General features: G+C 40.8%; 1 protein-coding gene across 2 annotated transcripts in view; it reads left to right on the forward strand.

Moving 5' to 3' along the window:
* Positions 1–20,388, forward strand: part of EFNB2 (ephrin B2) — a 51,314-nt gene that overhangs the window by 20,103 nt on the left and 10,823 nt on the right. For both annotated transcript variants that reach the window (XM_067536814.1, XM_067536815.1), the window contains exon 2: positions 4,948–5,231. In XM_067536814.1, coding sequence (XP_067392915.1) covers positions 4,948–5,231 — 284 coding nt within the window. The remainder of the gene's footprint in view (positions 1–4,947; positions 5,232–20,388) is intronic.

Raw genomic sequence — 20,388 nt, forward strand, 5'->3', positions numbered from 1 at the left:
TGGCGCACATGAATATTTGATCTACAATTTTAAAAAAAAATCTTCTTTTGAGAATATTTTCTTGGGAAAATGGAATGTCATACTCAGCATGTTACCATTTATTAGGCCAAGATATGTGAATAATTTAAACAATAAATGGGACTTGTGTCCTTGGGATTTTGAACAGTGTCAACCAATATTGGACCCTCAGTGAAAATGCACTGTATGAACATGCCTACAAAGAAAGTACATTAATTTCAATGCACCGCTTTCGCTATACCTAATATATTTTCTGCACACTTTCCCAAAGTAATCATTGTGATGACAAATTTATGTAGGCCAGATTCTTGACCACACAGCAGCCTCCTTTAGCTTCCCTGCGTAAAGGAGCCATAACCAGTAGATCCTTCCCCTGAGGATTATGCTGAAATGGGAGACTTCTTTGTTGGTGTAGGGCTGCCAGCATAAGAGACATTCCTGGGCAAAAAGGAGTGTCCGTGTGGTCAGGCAAACGATCCCTTGGGACCTCAGACAGCTATCAAGTGCAAATTAGATCATCTCTGGGGCTGCCATCCCATTCCTGGGATTGGAGAGGGATGAAAGTAGATTAAAGTCACCTTTGTCCCTCAGTCTCCTCTGGTCTTGCACTCCTGGCTCTAAAACTTCCATTCTTGGAAAATATGCTGTGCTCCCATTGCTTTCAATGGAAGAAGGCTCTGTCCCCCAGTTTGCATGTGTGTAATGTGTCTATTGACCCATTAGTATTTGTTTGTACTTTTGTATTTCCTGGATAGATTAACAGAAAGAGCCAGTTTGAATTCACCAGCAATGGAAATCTGCATTGAAAGTAGGCTGCTGAAGGGTAGCGTTTTAGACCATGGGGTCTGCATTTAGCCTCTAAGCCTCATATTGTGGAACTTTGCTCTAGAAGTTTCAGGCGTAATTAATGTATCTTTGCTGTGAGGCTCAGTCCAGAGGGTAACCTTTAGCGTAACTCATGCCACTGGCACCACTGCTTTGGCATCGTTCGTGGGATTCAGAAGACTTTTTGATCCTCTGTATTAGTTACACTTCTATTTGACATAAGCTTTTAATTAGTTGAAAGCACCTTCTCATGCACACTTTTCAAAACACTTGCAGGGTACTTGGATGGATTTTGGATGTGTGAATGTCTTCACACTGCAGTCAACCCGCTGCTACCTTAGTTGCCTTCAAAGCACTGAATTTTTTGTTAGCACTGTACATGAGAGCAACTTACTGGCTTTATTTTCATAGATGCAACCCTTCAAACATTTCCCCAGGGAGGAGTTTGGCCCGCTATGATTAAAATTTTTGAACAGTAGATGCAATGATATAAATATTACAAGCTAATTTCAGCCCTGTTGAAGTTTTGTTAATTTACACCAAGGCTGAATGTAGTCCTCCATTTTCAGATGTAAAGATTTAGGTCAAGATTTTTCAAAAATGGGATCCTAGAATTATGCTCCTAATTCCATATTTAGGCACCTAGGTAAGTGGCCTTACTCCGCACTGTTGAAAATCAGGTTATTTATTTAGGAACCTAAATGAAAAACATAAGGTTACATTGTAATTCTCCACCCCCTCCCCCTTGCACAGCAGTGAGTTGCAGACCCTGGTTCAACTGACTCAGGCTCAGGGGGCTCATGTTTTGGGGCTAAAAATAGCAGCATAGATGTTCTCACTTTGGCTGGAGACTGGCCTCTGAAACCTGACGAGGTGAGAGGATCTCAGAATCCAGGCTTCAGCCCAAGTGGGAACATTTACACTCATATTTTTAGCCCCGTAATGTGTGAGCTCTGCGTACTCGATTCAGTTAACCTGGGCCTGAGATTCACAGCTGCAGGGGATTTTTGCAGTGTAGATATACCTTAGGAGCCTAACTTTAGTCTCCAGCTTTTGAAAATCTCAGCCTTACTCTTATGCTGTTGTGAAATAACTGTTTCCAGTTATGGATCACTGTACATTTCTGTGATGGCACTTAAATGAAGGAGGTGAAGCTCTTCTTGATCTTTACAGTCTCCACCCATATTTATAAGTTACTATCTCAAGGGAAAGTAAATTGCAACAACTCTGCTCCTGAAAAGGTCACTGAAAAAACCACAAACTGTGGAGAAGGTTTCAACACAATCAGGCTCCCAGCACAAACATTTCATTTTCAGGCGCACTTTTTCCCTCCCTTTACCTCAACAGTGTTAAACGCTAGAGGTCTGAAAATTGGAGTGGAAGTAGATTTGTCAGGTTCAATTTTCAGAATATGCAGAGTGCAGACACATAGCCAGAATATTCCATCTGCTGTAATGTCTAACCAGTGCATCAGTTAAAGCTCCTGTAAAACACATTTAAACAGTATAATGGGGCTGTTCTATCCTTTACATTCTGATTCCTGGCTTTTAAGTGGCTTTTATAGCTCTTTAATCTTTTATTTCCCCTTCCATTTGTCTTTTCTTTTGCATTTATTTATTTCCTTAAAAAACAAAGCCAAACAAGAATAACAACAGAGCACATTTACCACTATGTGGCTGTTTCTAATTGAAAACTGTCCTACCATACTGATTTTGGGCTCTGGCCTGTATTCCTTTTTCATTCCAAACTCCCATTCAATTCACTCATCCCTATTGACCCATTGTTCCGAAAATTTAGCATTAACTTCAAAAGCTCCTTTGTGTTATTTTTCAAAAATGATGTTGTCAAGATTTATGGTAAGCAGGTACATATTCAAACCCAATAAATATGATATTTATGTCCATGTTACATGCAAATGTAAACTGGTTTCTTAAAAACAAGGGGCCCAGTCCTGTAAGTGCGTCTGTGAATTGCATTAAGTATTTCCATCATCTGCAATGGAAATACTCACTTGACTAGGACCAAACAGCAGCTGGCCTTTGTCCTGGCACACAAGGGGGAGGAGCATAAGTAGTCTTCACTCCCTGCCCCAAGAGTGTGGTCAGCCTCTGTGCTGGTATATGTGAGAGAAGTGCAATAAATTCTCTCCCTGCCCCAACACTTCTTAGGTTCCATGTGCAGAGTTGTCCACTCCTTGCTAGTGGCTCTCCAAAGGCGACAGGGAGAAGAAGGCAAGGGTGGGGCTTCTCCATTCTGGCCATCTCTGCCATGGAGAAAGCAGAGATGCAGCACTGGATGCATTCCTCCTGCATGCCTATGAGCTCTGGGAGGGAGTGCAGCTTCACATTGGCCCCCATGTAGGCCTGTGCCTAGTAGACATGACTGAACCCAATATTGGTAACACTGATTTAATTAAACAGCACAAGAGAGAGGGATCCAGTGAATTATAGCAACATGCACTTTTCTTGCCATAATACTATCTTGGTTTTTTTAATGCATTTGTCTTTACAATTCCCTTTCTCTGCGACATGCTGCTTCACAACAAATATAATTCTTCCACAGGCTTTGTGAGTGAAATAATCTCATTCATTAGTACAAATCATAAACTCACATTGTGCAGGACCACGCAATCACTATTTTCAGACCTGAGTTAGCAACTTCTGGCCGAATACTAATGCTATAAACTGGTGGGCTCCTTTAGCTACCTAAAGGATGGGGGTGCTCTAGACTTACAGCTTTGTTCTCCATCTCTAATGTTTTAATGAGCCTGCAGGATGACTGCCTGAAAATAAGCTGGGTTTTCTAAGTATGTTGTTTAGTATTAGCACTTGAAGATGGATGTTCATTAGGAAGCCATTGTTTCAGTTTTTCAGAGCAATTCTGCATTAAGGAAGATCTTTGCAAGCAGTATGGCTGGCAGGCAGAAGAAAGGGAAGAAAGAGAGACTTTTAGCTGTAGGCATTAGGGGATATTGTATCAGTAGTTCCAGCTCTAAAGACTTTCTTCGAGGCATTAATTGGAACAAATACATCTTAACAAAAAAAGATTAGCAGAAAAGTGCAATGGCTTTTGTCCTTGCAAGAATAGGATTCTTCATTTTGTGGCTGAATCAATACTGCAATTAATTATTTTTAGTTTTCCTTTATGGGTCTGTAAAACATTTCTTTTAAGGCACAATTTAAAATAAGCCCTATTGTTTGATCGATGAGTGACTAATTATGATAAGTAACTTGACATGTTCTTGATGAAGCTTGCCTGTTAATTAACGTCAACAGCAAATACATAATAGCAGGAGAAAAACAAAATGCTAGCAACCCATGTGATTCACTAAGAATTATGAAATCTGTGTCAGAGAATTTCCAAAGGGGCTGGTAGAGAAAGAGTGGAGGTTTGGAAAAGACCATGTTGCAAAGATTACGACCGTGTTGTCGATGGGATCGGACAGTGAAAGGGAGAAGAGGAGATTATATAGTGAGGTTGAGCACATTACTGTATGTTGGCGGTAGAACGTAAGTGCCTTTTTGTTTTGTGTTTGTACAGCACAATGGAGTCCTAGTCTATGACTGGGGCTCCCTAGACAATACGCAATACAAACAATAACTGATATGTTAATAAATCCTAAGGGCTAGATTGTGCCCTGCCTTGGCACATGAGGTTCAAGAAATCTCTCACCTCTTGGTCTCCCATGCAGGAATCGAGCAAAATAAGTGCAAGGCAGTATGAGGCTAGAGACACTAGCTACCCAAAACAGGGAGGAGGAAGGGTGTCATGACCCTGTCCTTCCTGCACTGACTGGTGGAGTTGGTTAGCTGTGCAAGGAAGCTTTGGTAATCACTGTGCCTGCCTGGGACACAAAGACTTTTGAAGTCCCCCAAAGTGGACAGTGCTTAGTTATAAGACATACTTTGGCTCTAATTACCAAGAACTAAATACATACTTTGTTGATTTAAAATTGTAAGGCCCAAACTATGAACAGCTACTTTGCTCAACTGTGTCATGTATGGTTTGGAATTGTATTCCTGTTTGCCCATTTCAAATGCCATTTGTCTGAATCAGTCTTTATCAAAGGTCTCACATTTTTCCCTTTTCTCCTGGTTCTTTTAGATTCCTTCCTGGACAAGGACTGGTACTATACCCACAAATAGGAGACAAACTGGATATTATATGCCCAAAGGTGGACTCTAAAACAGTTGGCCAGTATGAGTATTATAAGGTCTACATGGTTGATAAAGACCAAGCAGATAGCTGCACTATTAAAAAGGACAACACACCTCTACTCAACTGTGCCAAGCCAGATCAAGATGTTAAATTTACCATCAAGTTTCAAGAGTTCAGCCCTAACCTCTGGGGCCTGGAATTTCAGAGGAACAAAGATTATTACATCATATGTAAGTGCAAATTGGTGTTTGTTTATTCTTTTTCTTTTTTATATATGTACATTGTATACAAGTAAGAAGAAGTTGACTGGGTTTGTATTTTTTTTTCTTTTAAAATATTTTCTTGTTTTCAACAACATGCCTGACATTCCCTGCTTGCATCTGTAGGGCCTCTTGTCTCTTTTTTTTTTTTTTTTGGTTTGTGTACAATCACTATAGATTGTACAGTTATGCCTATAAGGGCTTCTCAGAATAGCTTTGGGTACTTAACGGCCAGATGGCTACACCCTTGCTCACATAAAACCTTGCAACATGAGTCCCACTGAAATCAACAGGGCTTCTTGCAAGGTAATAGTCTACTAATTGTGAGTAAGGGTATCAAAACCTGGACTCAGCCAAATCTTATTAAAGATTATGACCTAGATTCTCGGCAAGTGTAAAACGACATAGTTCCCTCAACTTCAGAGGAGCTATGCCAATTTACATCAGCCAAGGATTTAGCCATCTAACATTAGGGTCAAAGGATCTCATTCAAAGCCTTGTGGGCATTCCATCTTTCTCTGGCGAACTGAGCAGAGATCATCTGCTAGTAAGAGTTGGGCATTCTCCATAAAGTCCATTTCCTGCAATTACGGGGAGATTGGGCATTTGGTGGACCTTGGTTCTTTTCATCTTTTTCTTTGTGTGGTTAACACCTGTCTATTAAAAGTAGGTGCGGAAAAGCCTGATCGTGTAGGCGAAGCTCCCATTAAAAACCATTGAACTTCACCTGTGCAAGAACTGCAGGATCAGACTCTGTGATAGTTGCATGTAATACTGAGGAAAATGTGGAACGTAAAAATATCTGTTTGTACACAAATAACTGGCTTTAAGGAGGAAATATTTCAGTTATTTAATGCTAGTTTAGGGAAAAATCTATGGTAGACCAGATACAGTGGAGTAAATGGCACCATTATAATTATGACTTGAGAATTATGGGCACGAATGAACTTTCTGATTGACTGTCATGCCTGTCATCATGTCTGTGTCTGTGTCAACAATTGTTTGGATAAATCCATGAGTATGACTCATTTTCTTTATTTTTCTGTAATTATTTCATTATAACAATAAGACATAATAGACATTGCCTTTCCTGGAGGATTATTGCATTCTTTGGGTGTCAGAAGTTGTTCAGTCTGCAGTCTTGTGGCTTAGAAACCATACTAGACTTGCAATAATACTTTATTGCCTAACAACATGGCCTGCCACTTACTGCTTATTGTGGTATCAACAAAAGGCCTACTTGGTATTATGCTGGCAGTCCCCTTAAGCACCATGGCCCAGATTCTCAAAGATATTTAGGCACCTAACTAATTAGGCAACTGAATATCTTTGAGGATCTGGGTCCTTGGATCTGATTTTCAAAAGTGATGAGCACCCACTACCCCTCGCTGAAGCAATGGGCTGGTGCATACTCAGTAGCTCTGGAAATCAGGTATAGTGGAGCTGAAACTCACTTGTTTTCAGTGGTTCAGAGAAAGATAATGGGCCTGAGTCAGATCTTCCTTATGCCAGTTTTAGATCAGGATAACTCCACTGAGTTCATTAGAGCTTCTCCTGATTTACACCAGCATAAGCAAAACCAGAATCAGGTCTAATACTCATCAGATGAGTGAACTGAGGGGAGCAGAGCTAGAAACATCCTTTGCAATCTGGATGTAAAATGCTGCTTTCATTAACTCTCCTTGGAGCCCCGTTTACTTCTGCTCCACAGCTTCTGCACTGCTCAGAGGACAGGTGATACATGGCTAAAAATGGGGGAATCAGCGACAATGTTGCCACCAACAGTATTGCCAATCCAAATGTTCAGCAATCATGTTGGATCCCAAAATGACTTAAATCATGAGATTGTTTTAAAAAATAATACATTTTTTTCTTTGACTTCTGTTTTTTTGAGGATTTAGGAGCTACATTTTCAAGTTTTTTCCCACAGCATGAGGGCTTCTTTTTTTTATGAAAGCTGGAACTCTCACATATTCTCTCATGCCTGTAGGAGCTGAGGCTTTAAGCAAAATACCACATATGGTGAGCGGTATCAGTGCTGCACCAAGCTTGCCTCACTGAGGGCAAAGACAGAGATTGAAAAGGGCATGGTCAGCTGGGAAGGAGCAAGGACTTGGCCTTTTTGCCCCTTGGCTAACCTCTCCCTTAGCCTGGCCAACTCAGGCCCACTCTGTCCAAGAGGCTGCCCCGAGCCAGAAACTTGAGAGCTGAGGAGATGCTCTAGGTCAGTGATGCCCAAGCTTATTACACAGGAGGGCCACATAAACCTAAGCACAACCTTGTGAGGGCTAAACAGATTCTGTTTCATATATATTTAGAGAGGTTGTTTCTATGCACAGTATTGTCTATCTAAAAACAAATAAAAGAAATCAGTGCATAAAACATAGACAACAAGAAAAAAAACAGAAAAGAACACAACTGAACTAAAATGATGTAAACATGACAACAAACCGCAAATGAATTGGCTGTTAGTGTACTGTGTTCAGGCAGGCCGCGGGCCTTATGAAATGGGCCACAGGCTGTAGGCTGGGCACCCCTGCTCTAGGCAGTTATGTTTAGGGCTGCTCCAGGTGGAATCTGTATGATTAGAGTATTCCCGGCCTCTAACAATGAAGAGCCAGTTTGGACGACTCTGACCACAGGGTAGAACACAGTGCCACAACGCACCCATGGCCACAGACCTATATCTATGGCTAAAGCAATATTGGGCCACAGGGGTGTGTGTGTGTGTGTGTGTGTGTGTGTGTGTGTGTGTGTGTGTCAAAAACTGGAAGTAGCAGGTAGAGCCCACTCCCCATCCCAGTTAGTGTGCAAAAGATGAGGTGTATCCAGAGCTCAGCACTGGCTAGAGATAACGGGCAAGGCAGGGAAATACCAGCTGATGGTAGTAAGCAGCCAGATCCCCTTCTAGCTCAGAGCAAGCGGTTCAGCCCCAGTTCCTTCCCAGCCCAGGACAAGGAGCAGCCAGGCACAGAGCCTCAGAGAGAAGCCAGAGTTACCTAAACACCAGCCCAGAGATATGCCAGAGCCAGCTAGGAGCTCAGCAATTCCCAAGTCTATAAAGCTTGTTCCCAGATAAAGCCCTGTCAGAAGTTAAGTTCTGGGTAATCAGGATATTTGCTGTCAATTATGTAAATAACATGATGCATATTTATTATCAATGCAAATTAGGATTCAAAATCATTTGCATAAAATCCAGATTCCTGGACCTTCAATTTAACATATGCTCAGCTTCCCTGGAAGAATGCATTGAGCTATGTATTGCATGAGATACACAAATATTTTGTTGTAACATTTCTCCTTCTGTATGGTTTTTACATTGTATTTTTGACAGTATGTTCCCATCTGGCAGATTCTGGTTTGGAGGCACTGGTTTGTAAGATCCTGCATTCTCTAGAGAAAGGGTGACCAGATGAATCATGAGTCATGATCTTGGGAGGGAGGTTTATGGAACACAGCCTCACGTGAGAATTCACTGTGGCTTGATCCTTAGAGTAGGATACTGGCCATGATGACACTGCTAATAATGAAGTGGGAAAGGAAATAACACCTGGTAGAGAAACACCATTATATGATGTGCCATAGGCAAAAGGTGAGGTTAAGTTCATTTTTCAATCCATACTTTCCCATGGCACCTAGATATTTTGATGATGGAAATATAAGACAAAAAGATATTCATATCCACAATTCCCCCCAAAAGTCTGACAGGGCTTGTCCATATGATGCTTTAGTCAGCACTAGAGGAGTGTAAATTCTAGTTCACACAAGCATGTCAGGGCCTGTGTGGATCCTGCTAGTATGCACTAAAATTTCCTTTGGAATTTTTCAAACCCCATACTGAGCAGAGCCAGAAGGCAAGCAGCCTGTCCACACCTCTACACAGCTGTCACTACTGACAATCGTGAAGGCAGGCATCCACAGCTACAACCAATAAGGGAGACAAGGCCTGCTATAAAAGGAGAGAGCGCAGTGGTGGAAAGGAGGCAGAAACGCCTGGGACAACAACTACCTGACACGCCTGCACCAGGCTGTCTCCAGAAACACAGCCCAAAAAGGCTGAAGCAGACTACTAGGCCTAGTTAGGTTGGGGCCAAGAACTGTCTTGACCAAGGGCTAACCAAATAAAGCCAATAAGGGGCAGTAGAGACTCTTTGAAAGACCACATCAAGAACTGGTGACAGTCCTCTAGCAGGAATGGCCTTAGGGAAAATGGCACCCTGATGAACTTGTATTTGGCACCCCTGCTCCTTGTGGGCGCCCCCCACATTATCCTGGCCCCTGTGGGCACCCCAGGCTCCCCTCCATCACCTCCAGGCCCTACTGCCTTCCCCCCAGTGCTTAATTTGTAATGAAAGTATGTGTGAGAGAAAAAGAGAGAGTTTTGGGGGGACTGTGTGTGTGTGTGTGTGTTGGAGGAGTCTGTGTTAGAGGGAGTATGAGAGACAGTGTGTGTATTGGGGGGAGTGTGTGTGTCAGCGTGCTGTCTCTTTAAGCAGAGCACTCAGGAGCCTGAAGTAGCTCAGTTCAGTACAGTAGCAGCCACCGGCAGCTCCCACTCCTGATCCAGACGCAGCTGCACAGACAGGCTTCCTGTTTCCCCACCCAGCACAGCGGAAACTGGGTACAAGAGTGTGGGAAGGGGGAAAAGTCAGACATCAGCCCTTCCCTACTGCCTGCTCTGTGCAGCAGACAGGATGCTCCTAGTCTACAGTAGCTTGGCCAGGGGTGGCTATAAAGCAGGGGGGATGGGGGCAGAGGCAGGAGTAGCTAAGGCTGCAGATGGCAGTGGGGGAGGAGCGGCACCCCTCCTCTGAAGGAGTTCCAGGTGCCCCCCTGCATCTCAGATCCAGACACTCTCCCTCTCCAGACACTCCCACTCACCTGCCTGGCTACCTCCTTAAGCCCAGCTGGTTCTCAGCAGGTCAGGTCAGTGGGAGATCCAAGTAACACACTTCTGCACTGCACACGGCGCCCCCCTGAGCTTGGCACTTTGGGCAGTGGCCTAGCTTGCCCACATCTCAGGCTGGCCCTGTCCCCTAGTATGCGTTAATGTAGCACCGTTGGAAACTGGGCTACATTAATACACACTAAGGAATGTCTAATGTGTGCCACCGGGGTCCACACAAGTCAGTTAGTTTGCAACATGCTAGCATGCATTAGGATATACACCTCTGGTGTGGACTAAAGTACCATGTAGAAAAGCCCTGTATAAAGGTGGGGATGCAGTTTTTTTCCATTAAATACTTATATGTAAAAAAAAAAAAAAAAAAAAAAGTGTCCTCACAAACCAAAGGGTTCTTTAAAATACATTAGGAAAGAATGGCTATTTTCCAATACCTTATCGAGTTGTACATTAATCTGCCATTAATCCAATTCATGTCTTTGGGACTACTTGCGCAGGGAGGTTCTACTCAGTGTAAGTAACTGGTCTGAAGAGTTAATGTTGCTAATGGCCAAATTTGGAAGGATGATATTGCACATCATTATGAAAATGAACAAACTATGTGTCACAGTCCCTTTAACTGGGTCGTTGCTAAGAATGCCACAATCAGCGCAGACTGCAAGAAACAGGGCCTACACACCCAAAAAACGGGTGGTTTATTCTATATGTAGATTCACTAAACCAGTAACAAACGAGCTTTGGTACCCACTGGACTGGTTAACAAGAAGCTAAACACTGTCCTCCTCAGGCAATCCAGCCCTTCTCACCACTCAGACACCTGAACTTTATGATGAGAGGTTACTGAAAACCATATTCATCATATATTAAAGTTCTTCCAATCCCAAAGGATTAGCCATTTCTTCAGATCAATATATAATTCAGATCTTACCCCAAAATCACCCTTGTAGCCACCAATCCTTTAGTAACTGAAATTAAAGGCTTAATAATATAAAAGAAAAGAATAGAGTTATTAAATGGTTAAAGAATCTTATACATTACAATTGATTTTCAGAGATTGCGGGTCAGGATTTTAGTAGTAATGTTAAATCTGCTAGCTTGTTAAAGGTCTCTGGTTTTACCCAAACAGCTTGGCGGTCATTCAGTTCCTTGTTCAGAGTTGCCTTAGAAAATGACAGTCCAGAGATGAGAAGCAGAAATGAAGACAAAGCAGTGATGTCACAGCTTGCATTTTTATAGCTCAGTCCGTGATGTGTGCATGGAAAGTTACTGGCAAAGATGGAGTCTTAGTTCACATGTCCATGTCACATGTCCTTACTTGTTTTGCTGAATTGCAGAGCTCCACGCTGTCTGAGGCCTCCCCAAAAAGAGCTCACTGAAAATCTGATTTTCATTAATGGCCCGTCATCCCATGGATGGCTAGTCTGAATATAAATTTGTCTGAGGCGTCACCCAGGAACACAACACATGTTTGAGATACAAATACATAGCAAATATTCATAGCTTTAGATACAAAGATGATACATGCATATAAACAGGATTATACTATTTAGCAGATTACAATTTTTCCATTGGTACTGTACGTGAAATACTTTGTATCAGATTTAGTGCAATTGTACAACAGTGGTGATACATTAGTGATTGTAACAGTAGTGATACAGTGGTGATGATGCATTCTATCATTAGAGACCTGCAAATTCGCAGATATCCACTTCATATCCATGGACTGTTTTTTGCGGATGATGGATTGGATGTGACTCTCAAAGGTGGGGAAACTGTCTACAGCTCATAGCCTTTGACACTGCTTCCCTGCCTTAAAGATCTGGGGATTGGGGCTGGCCACTGATCAGCTGTTAGGAGGGGGGCCCCGGGAGGTGCCCTCTAATCAGTTGTTTGGAGGGGGGCCCCGGGAACTGGCCTCCAGTCAGCGGTTCAGCGGGGAGGGAGCCCTGGGCTGGTGACCACAGGGTGCCTACCCCAGCCAGCAGCCTTGGGGGAAGACAGTCCCCTGGAGCAGGCCCTGATCCCCCAGGAGCCTGGACTTGCTACATCCCTGCAAGAGGAGCCGGGATCCCCCAGGCCGAACCATCCCTCCTCCAGCAGGAGATGAGTTCACAATGGGGGAGTCCCGGGGGAGCGGAGAGCGAGTGCTGGGGCCCAGAACCGGCTCCCCCATTAGCAGGGGCAGCAACAAGCAAGAACCCGGCCCCGGGACCACAGGACCCTGAGAAGAAAGCCCCCCCTAAGCCCAGCCCCAGAGGATCCCCAGTGGAGAGCTCATCTCCTGCTCCCCTCATCCCCCTCCTTCACTTTCCTCCTCAATTTCCGGCCAGCCCGGTCCCCTTCTGCTCCCCGCACCCTCACAAGCAGTCAGGACCCCCTTCCCCTCCGCTTCCCCAGGCAGCCCAATTGGCTGTTCTGCGGGGCCTTAGCTGACTACAGGACTCTGGCTAGCAGGGACCGATAGGTGGCGGTGGTGGTGAGGTGTGTCACCAAACAGCTGATTGGCGGCCTGGGACTGAAAGTGCGGTGGAGATGTGGGTAGCTATAAAGCAAGGAGTGTGGGTTGTGTGTTGGATAGACGTTGATGCTCGCAGTATGTGGATCCACATTTTTGTATCTGCGCACTGCGCAGGGCTCCATTTATCATTCCTTCTATACAGCATCACTCTATGACATAGAATAATGTCCTTGCTTTTCCTTACTTTGCTATAATCAATTTTTGGTTCTGTGGAAATTAATAGATCTATTTCTGCTTTTGCCATATTGTCTGATTTCTTTCCAACAGAGCAGGGTGAGGTCAAATGTAGTTGAGATGTGAGATGCGTTCACATTAGATTATCCTAAAATATACAGCTATTTAACTAGCATACCATAATTCTCTAAGGAAATCTGTAATTAAATACATCCAGCTAAATCATGCCCTTCAATGTAAATGTCCATGGGAAGGACAAAGATAGGCCGAAAACTGCTGATTTGAGGATGTGGAGTTTCTATTAAATCATCTCATCTTGTGTTTGCCATTCTGTGTAATGGGTAGGAGGTGTGGCCCTCTACCCCTTGTATGTCCCAAAACGCACAGGAAATCTCTGTGATATTAGGACATCCACAAAAGGCTGGGTCTTCAATGAAGAGGCCCAGTAACCTCTAGCAGAGCCAACCTTCCCGAGGTGGAAGAGGAAATTTTTTAAGGTGGAGCAAAAGTGCATAAAATAATGCAAAATCATCTTAATTGGGAAAGTTGTTATGAGTTGTTATGGCAAAACTCCCATTGACTTCATGAGGACTAAGATTTTACATAGTGACTTTTCTTTGGCTCTGTCCCCTTCCCAGCCAGGCATGTCTTTAGCCCCACAAACGGCAGAGCCCCAGATGCACTGATCTTGCATGAAGGGGCCTCCATGGAGTTGAAGGAAGAGACAATGTCATTTTTACTCAAATCACCACCGTAATAGAATTGTGGTGAAGGGAGCATGTTTTCTGTTCATCTCCTCCCTTCTGTAGTGTAAAGCAAAGAGAAATAAGGTTCAAAGCCTTTTAGTAACTGAATATGGAGCACATACAGCCATATTCAATGTAATCACTGCACTTTAGAAATTTGGAACATCAATTTTATTCCTCAATGGAGAATGCTTCAGACCCAAGGAGTGGCTTCAGAATGTCCCTATAAAAAGATTCCACTGAAGCCCCTAGTCTTCCTCCAACCTCATTAGCTCAACTTACTGTTAGATGATCATTTGCTTTGACACTAGCAAAATGGAATATGCGGCTTCCCTTAAATGTTTTTTGTCAACTTATTCAAGTGACCTATTTATGTAATTGGCTTCTGGCTTAAATTAAAAAAAAATCTTTAATCCCTCACTGATCTAAAAGGTTGGACTGGCTAGCAGGGCTAGCTCTCAGAGAAGTCTTTTGATAGCAGGGTGGCTTTTAAGATCTAAACATTCATTCTGAATATTGAGCATTAAGTGGATTTTTAATAAAACCTTATATAAGGCTTTTATGCTATCAGTTTGTTTTCTGTTACAATTAAAAGGCAATAACTGTCAATGAAAGAACACATTAAAAGACTATACAGATTGTGCCCTGAAATATGGCTCACTTGAAAGAAGTAAAATCTTTTTGTGTGACCAAGCAGATTTACGTGAGCATCTAATTTTATTTTTGTATTCTGACAAAAGAATTTTTAATTTTCAACTAGTCAGTGTGGCTGAAGATTCTAACACTTCTTACACAGCGTTCTCAGTCTGCTGTACTTGGAATCTGTCAAACAGCACATAAGAACACTTTAAAATACCCATTGGTGGCCTTATTAAATGTTTTTGGTTTAAATGGCACAAAGCTGCACAAAACCTATACCAGACTTTCACTTCTTTTCCCATTATACAAAGTCATTTTTATTGAAGATCATACGTTTGTAGCAATCTAATGTAATTTGCATTTTTTCCAGCAGGCAAAGCCCATGTGTTAAAAGCTACCTTTTGACTCTGGTTATACATGAAATACATTCTCTCTTCCTTCCTCCTTCTCTTTCTCCTCTTCCTCAGACAATTAAATGAATGACTTCCAACTCTTTTTGGTGTAAAATGATATCCAAAGGTCAATCTTTGAGTTTGTTAAGCGTTTTTTAAGGGATACATCAGCAATACCATTGAACTCTTATCAAATTACATATAAATATAACTCATACAAATAATATTATTGGAGAAAAAAAATCAGCATCTGCACAACTTCAAATTTCTAACAGAGTCTAAGACCTGCAGGACTAATGGAGTCAAGGTCCAGTGGGATTTTTGTCCCAGACCACACAGGGCTTGTAAGAGAATAAGGCTATTTTAGATTGATGGACTTTGTTCATATTCAGTGCCATTACCTAGGCAATACTGACAGTTTATCTCATTTAAAGCTAGACAGAGGTACTACAGCAGGAAATCTGTAAGTACCACTTCTCTGTTCCCAAGGGCAGCAAATGAAAGAACAAGATTGCTCTGATTGTTAATAGGATGGGAGCCGGTGAGAAAAAAAATTATATACAAAGTGGATATGTGAGCAGACAGGAAATTAAGAATGATTGCTTAGAATGGAAGAAAGAATTATTTAAGAATTGCTCAAAATGAAACTGCTTTTAATATTTCATAGCATACTAGTATTTTCAGCCACTATTTATAGCAATTTTTTTTAGTTTGCTTAGCTTTATAAATGATTTAACAATACTGGAGATATAGTATATGTACAAAGAAAAACAAATTCCTTGTTAAGGAGCCTTCATTTATTCATTGTGCAAATCAGCATTAAGAGAATTGAAATGCTTTTAAAAAAATAACAGGCCCCAATCTCATTAAAATCAGTGGGACTTACTTGTATGGCAAGGTGGAAGAGTAGGTCCCTTAATTAAGATTCAGTATATTTATAAACTAAAAACAGGAAACACACATATCAGAAACCAACTTACATTCATTTTTTTCTGTATTTCCGTTAGTGTATACTCATCTATCCAAGTAGGATAAGCAATTGTTTATGTTGGGCTGTTGTTCATATTACATTATTTTTATTGCATAGTATTTATTTTTAATTAATGGAACAGGAGCCCAGAGAATTACATAGGCATCTACAGAAGTTTTTATAAATCTAAAAGATAAATAAATAAAACACAATATAACATTCAGAAATCATTTCCCTACTTACTTAGAGACCAACCTGAGATCAGAAATGCATTTTCCCAGAATATACTTTCCTTGGCTCATGTATAATTTTTTGTCTGAGAACTGCACTAGACAAACTATATTATAGAGTGGAACTGGCTGAAAAACAGGGTGAAATTTCAGTGAAATTGTTTGCTGAATTCCATCTCTGGTTTTAGTCAATATTGGAAATTTCGATGAAAAAACTATTAAAATTTCAATTTCTGACAAGCTCTGTTATAAACTAGGACCACACCTTAGTTGTTTTCAGTCCAAAAGAAGTCAATACAAATACTAATGTGAATAAAATGAGTAGGATTTGGCCTGAGATAGTCTATAATAGTGCTTCTTTGAAGTGGTTCAGTGATTCCTTGTTCGCAGTATTCAGGAAAATTATAATAGAATCCTTCTAGCAAAAACTGTTTTAAAAAGTTGGTCAGAGCTTTACTTGCTAATAGGATTATCTGTTTTTGATGCACTAATTGATGACACCGTAAGCAACTAAAGTGCAGGAAAATATTCACCTTTATATGCTTATGACGTTGTAATTGCTGCAGAGAAAACAAAGAGCTCTGAACTCAGGGCCTGGCAGATAAGTTGAAAAGGAATCAATTTTCAAATATTTTGTTTATCATGCAAATGCATTTGTAGGCCACGATCCAACTATCAGACCTATTGATGCGGTGAGCTCACTGAAACCCCACTGACTTGAGTGGTGCTCTACATGGGTGCTGGCATCTGTCCTAGTAGATTTGATTGCAGGATCAGGGCCATATACTGTAACTGATTTGTGACCTTAGACAAAATGACGTTCAAATGGATTTAACATTATTTTAATTGTTTTTAAGAATAACTGTTGCTTTAACATTTGATTAACATTGTTTTTATTTAAAATATCTGTCCTCCTATCCAGTCACATGTATGTGTCAGCATTTTCAAACTTGGGTGTTCCGAATTAGACAGTTGGTATGTAAATTGATAGTTAGGCTCCTAAGTAAAAGAGGTCTGATCTCCAGAGGTGCTGGAAACCCACCTGCTGAAGTTAATGGGAATAACAGGCACTCAGCACCTTTGAAGGTTAAGCCACTTCGCTTTAAGTGCTGCACCCAAGTTTGAAAATTTGGGCCCTGATCTGAACAGTGATCATTTATAGTTCTAGACACAGACTCGCACATATAACCATCACAACAGTACTTAATTTCTGATTAGCTTTGCCAAGTTCAAAGCTATCCAATAGTATCATAATTGATCTAAGCACTAAGGTGCCAAACTGTGTGTTGCTGAAGGATAGTTAGATGATGTAAATAGCTTTTTGTGTTTTGCAATAAAGCACGCTTTTGTTGTGCTTGATGTAAAAGCAGGAGATGAAGGTATTCTTTTATTGAAGCAAACATGTGGAAAATTGCTCTAGATTGTTATAGTAGAGAGCATCTCCCCTGAAAGGAATGAGGTTCATCTGTAGGGCAAACTCTGACTGTGGCACTTTATTGGGGTTACTGCTGGACTCTACGCGGTCAAAGCAATAACGTCATGTCCATCTAAACTATTATAACCATGAGAGTGGCACATTTTCTCATCTGTAGTGTTATATTCTAAACTGTCACTTGGCATTAACTCAGTCACTAGTGAAGTTCTACCACCTAGAGATGAACTCTGCCTCAAAATGATGTTTTCCACTTCAGTGCCACTCGTATAGCAATTACTGGGTCATTAATATCATTGCATGCAATTAGTGACAGTAGAATGAGCAAGTCTGGGCTTTTCTTTCTTTCTTTTTTTTTTTTTTATAATATAAACATTTTATTATAACCTTTTCTCATCCAAGGGCTTCAGTTATAAACCAGATTTTAAAGACAGATGCAGATTTATAAAGGAAGCTGTTGGGTTTGTGTACTATAGAAAATATTTCCCTGTATTATATTAAAGCTCATGATCTTGTTTCTGGCCAGCCTGTTTGTCATTAGGGACAATCAGTGTAACCTGAATGCTAACTAATTATATTAGTTCTTTTCAGCTGAACTGTTAAGCAAAGCTCATTGTGGCAGTAGGGAGGTATTTCTTTCCATCCATGTGGGGTTTTTGCCAGCAGCAGACTTGTAAGGAGGGCAAACTGTTTGGAGAAGTTAACTGTCCAGGATTATGGAGAACACAAGCAAATTACTCCGTATCACCTCATAAATGTGTCCAATCTGCATGAATAGGAAAGAAGGCAATTTTAGACCCAATCCTGCTTCAACTGTAGTCAATGGGAGTTTTGCCATGAACTTAATTGTGACCAAGATCATGCATTATTGATATCACTATTTGAACTTCATAAGAAAGAACAGATATTTTGGGCTGAGCATGGATAGGTATTTGTTGTCATTCTCTGATGTACTGCTGTAGACAGTGAGAGTCAGGGCCTGTGTTTTAAAAGACCAGTGTGGCCCCTGAACTGCCTGCTCATTAAATCAAGATACACAGTTTTAATTTGTTCTGTGTGATTCTGGATCTTTTGGCTTTTCATGTGGGATAATTATGGCAGAGTTTGCTATTTACTGCACTTCACTGATGGTATGCACTAAACCTGAGATGAAAGTGATGCTGCCTTTCTCTTCATGACTGACAAGCAGAAGCAAACACATTTAGAACTTACAAACAGCATCAGGGTCAGCCTTGCTGAATGTCACTTCCCTTAAAAGGAAAGACTTAAGTTTAATAATAATAATAATAATAATAATAATTAATGATTAATAATAAAGGGCCCAAGTCAGCCTCCCTTACTCAAGTTGTGTAATACTGTATCCCATTGGAACCAGTGGCATTCTTCACTGACTAAGGTACTATGGAATGTGAATAAGAATAGCAAAATTGGCCTGTAATTTATTCCCCATTTTAATCTATGTATCATGCTCGAGAAGGTCATTCTCAGTTGGAAAACAGATTCTCTGGATTTACAGTGGTGTATCTGAAATTAAAATATGGCACCGAATACCCACCAATGCAGGGATCCATATTATCAATCCAGGCCTGATTGTGGCCTCTGGGTTGTAACATAGTACAAATATTAAATAACCATAACTGGCCCTTTCTTGACTTTAGAAAATAAGTGAAGCATTTTAAGCAGAGAACCATATACGAACAAACCTATCTAATTAACACAAGTCTAATCAGTAGTGATTAGAGAGGATGAAGATGAGAGCAGTGTTTAGAATGAGTGCCTTGTACAATTTTACTGTAGAGGCATTGACTTCTTCCACCCCAGAAAAAGTGATTGCTCAGGCACGATGCTTCCCCCTGACTGGAGAGGACATTGTTGCTTTCTAGCAGGCCTCCAAAATACATCTTTTGATCCAGCTTAGATAGCATAAATACTGAGACATATAAAACAAATTTACAGTTAAAATGAGCATTTTCTTTAAAATTAAAAAAAAAGTATTTAAGACATGCATGAAAAGTGGGGAAAGAGAAGTGTGGGGGGACTGCTGTTTGTTTTTTCCTAAACTTGGAAGTTTTGTCTCATTTGCAGCTGGAGGTGAATGGCAGAACTCAGGAATATTCATAAGCACTCCGCAAGCTTTTGTTTTAAAATAAAGCAAGTTCTACACTGATGGGAAGAAATGGCTGGGTAAAGCTTGACTAAATGACGACCTTTCTGAGTGACAGTCACACTAAGACAGCCAGAGTGTTTATAAAACACAAAATGATTAATAAACTGGTTTTTCTTATACATACATTGTAATTGTTTCAGTCTTATCCATTATAATTTATTAATTGAACAAATTCAAGGGGTTTTTCCTCTTTTGTTTAATCTTGTCATGATCCTTCCCTGTTCCAGTAAATTCAATGGAAAAGTCAGAGCTTAGCTGTACACAGCAAGCACAATCTGATGATATTTGTACCTACAAGCAAAAGGCAACTATCAGCAATCTGTAGTTAAAATAAACAAATTTTATTTCCACTGTAAAATTTCTTGCAGCTTATCAAGCAGAGTGCCTGCTGACTTACATGTTCTTTGGTTAACAGATCTGAATGAGTTTCTTTAGTTGGTCCAGACTCGTGAAGATCTAGCATTGCTACTGGGTGTAAAAGGAAAATATAATTCTATTTAATTAAAATACTCTTTATATCTCCTCACTTGCCTTGTTCATCACCCTGACTGTTCTAGAAATAACCTTCTTGATTTGTGCTCTTTTTGGTATATGGTTCTTGGTGTTCTTAATCCTGTCTCGTAAATGTAGATAATTTACGGGAAAGAATTATTTATTTGGTGCTTCACTGAGGAAGTCATTAAAAGGACCAAAAGTAAATGAAAGCAGCTAGAGCACACATACAGGATGCTGTGGCAAAGGGATTTTCTTTTATTAAAAAAAAAGCCATGTACTTAGTGATCCTGTGAGCGCACATTAGATCAAGTATACCTTTGCAATAATTAGGAATAACTTCTTATTACTGTTGGATCTACCGTTTGTGTGGGTTTTTTTTTTTTATTGCTACTCTTGAGTTTTTCTGCTCCTTTTTCTGTCTTAAAGAATAGCATTGAGTGAAAGCTGGATATGAGATTTAT

This window comes from Emydura macquarii, unplaced genomic scaffold (assembly GCF_026122565.2).
Source record: "Emydura macquarii macquarii isolate MOO-44397 ecotype Brisbane River unplaced genomic scaffold, CSIRO-AGI_Emac_v2 contig_3671, whole genome shotgun sequence".
NCBI classification, from domain to species: domain Eukaryota; kingdom Metazoa; phylum Chordata; order Testudines; family Chelidae; genus Emydura; species Emydura macquarii.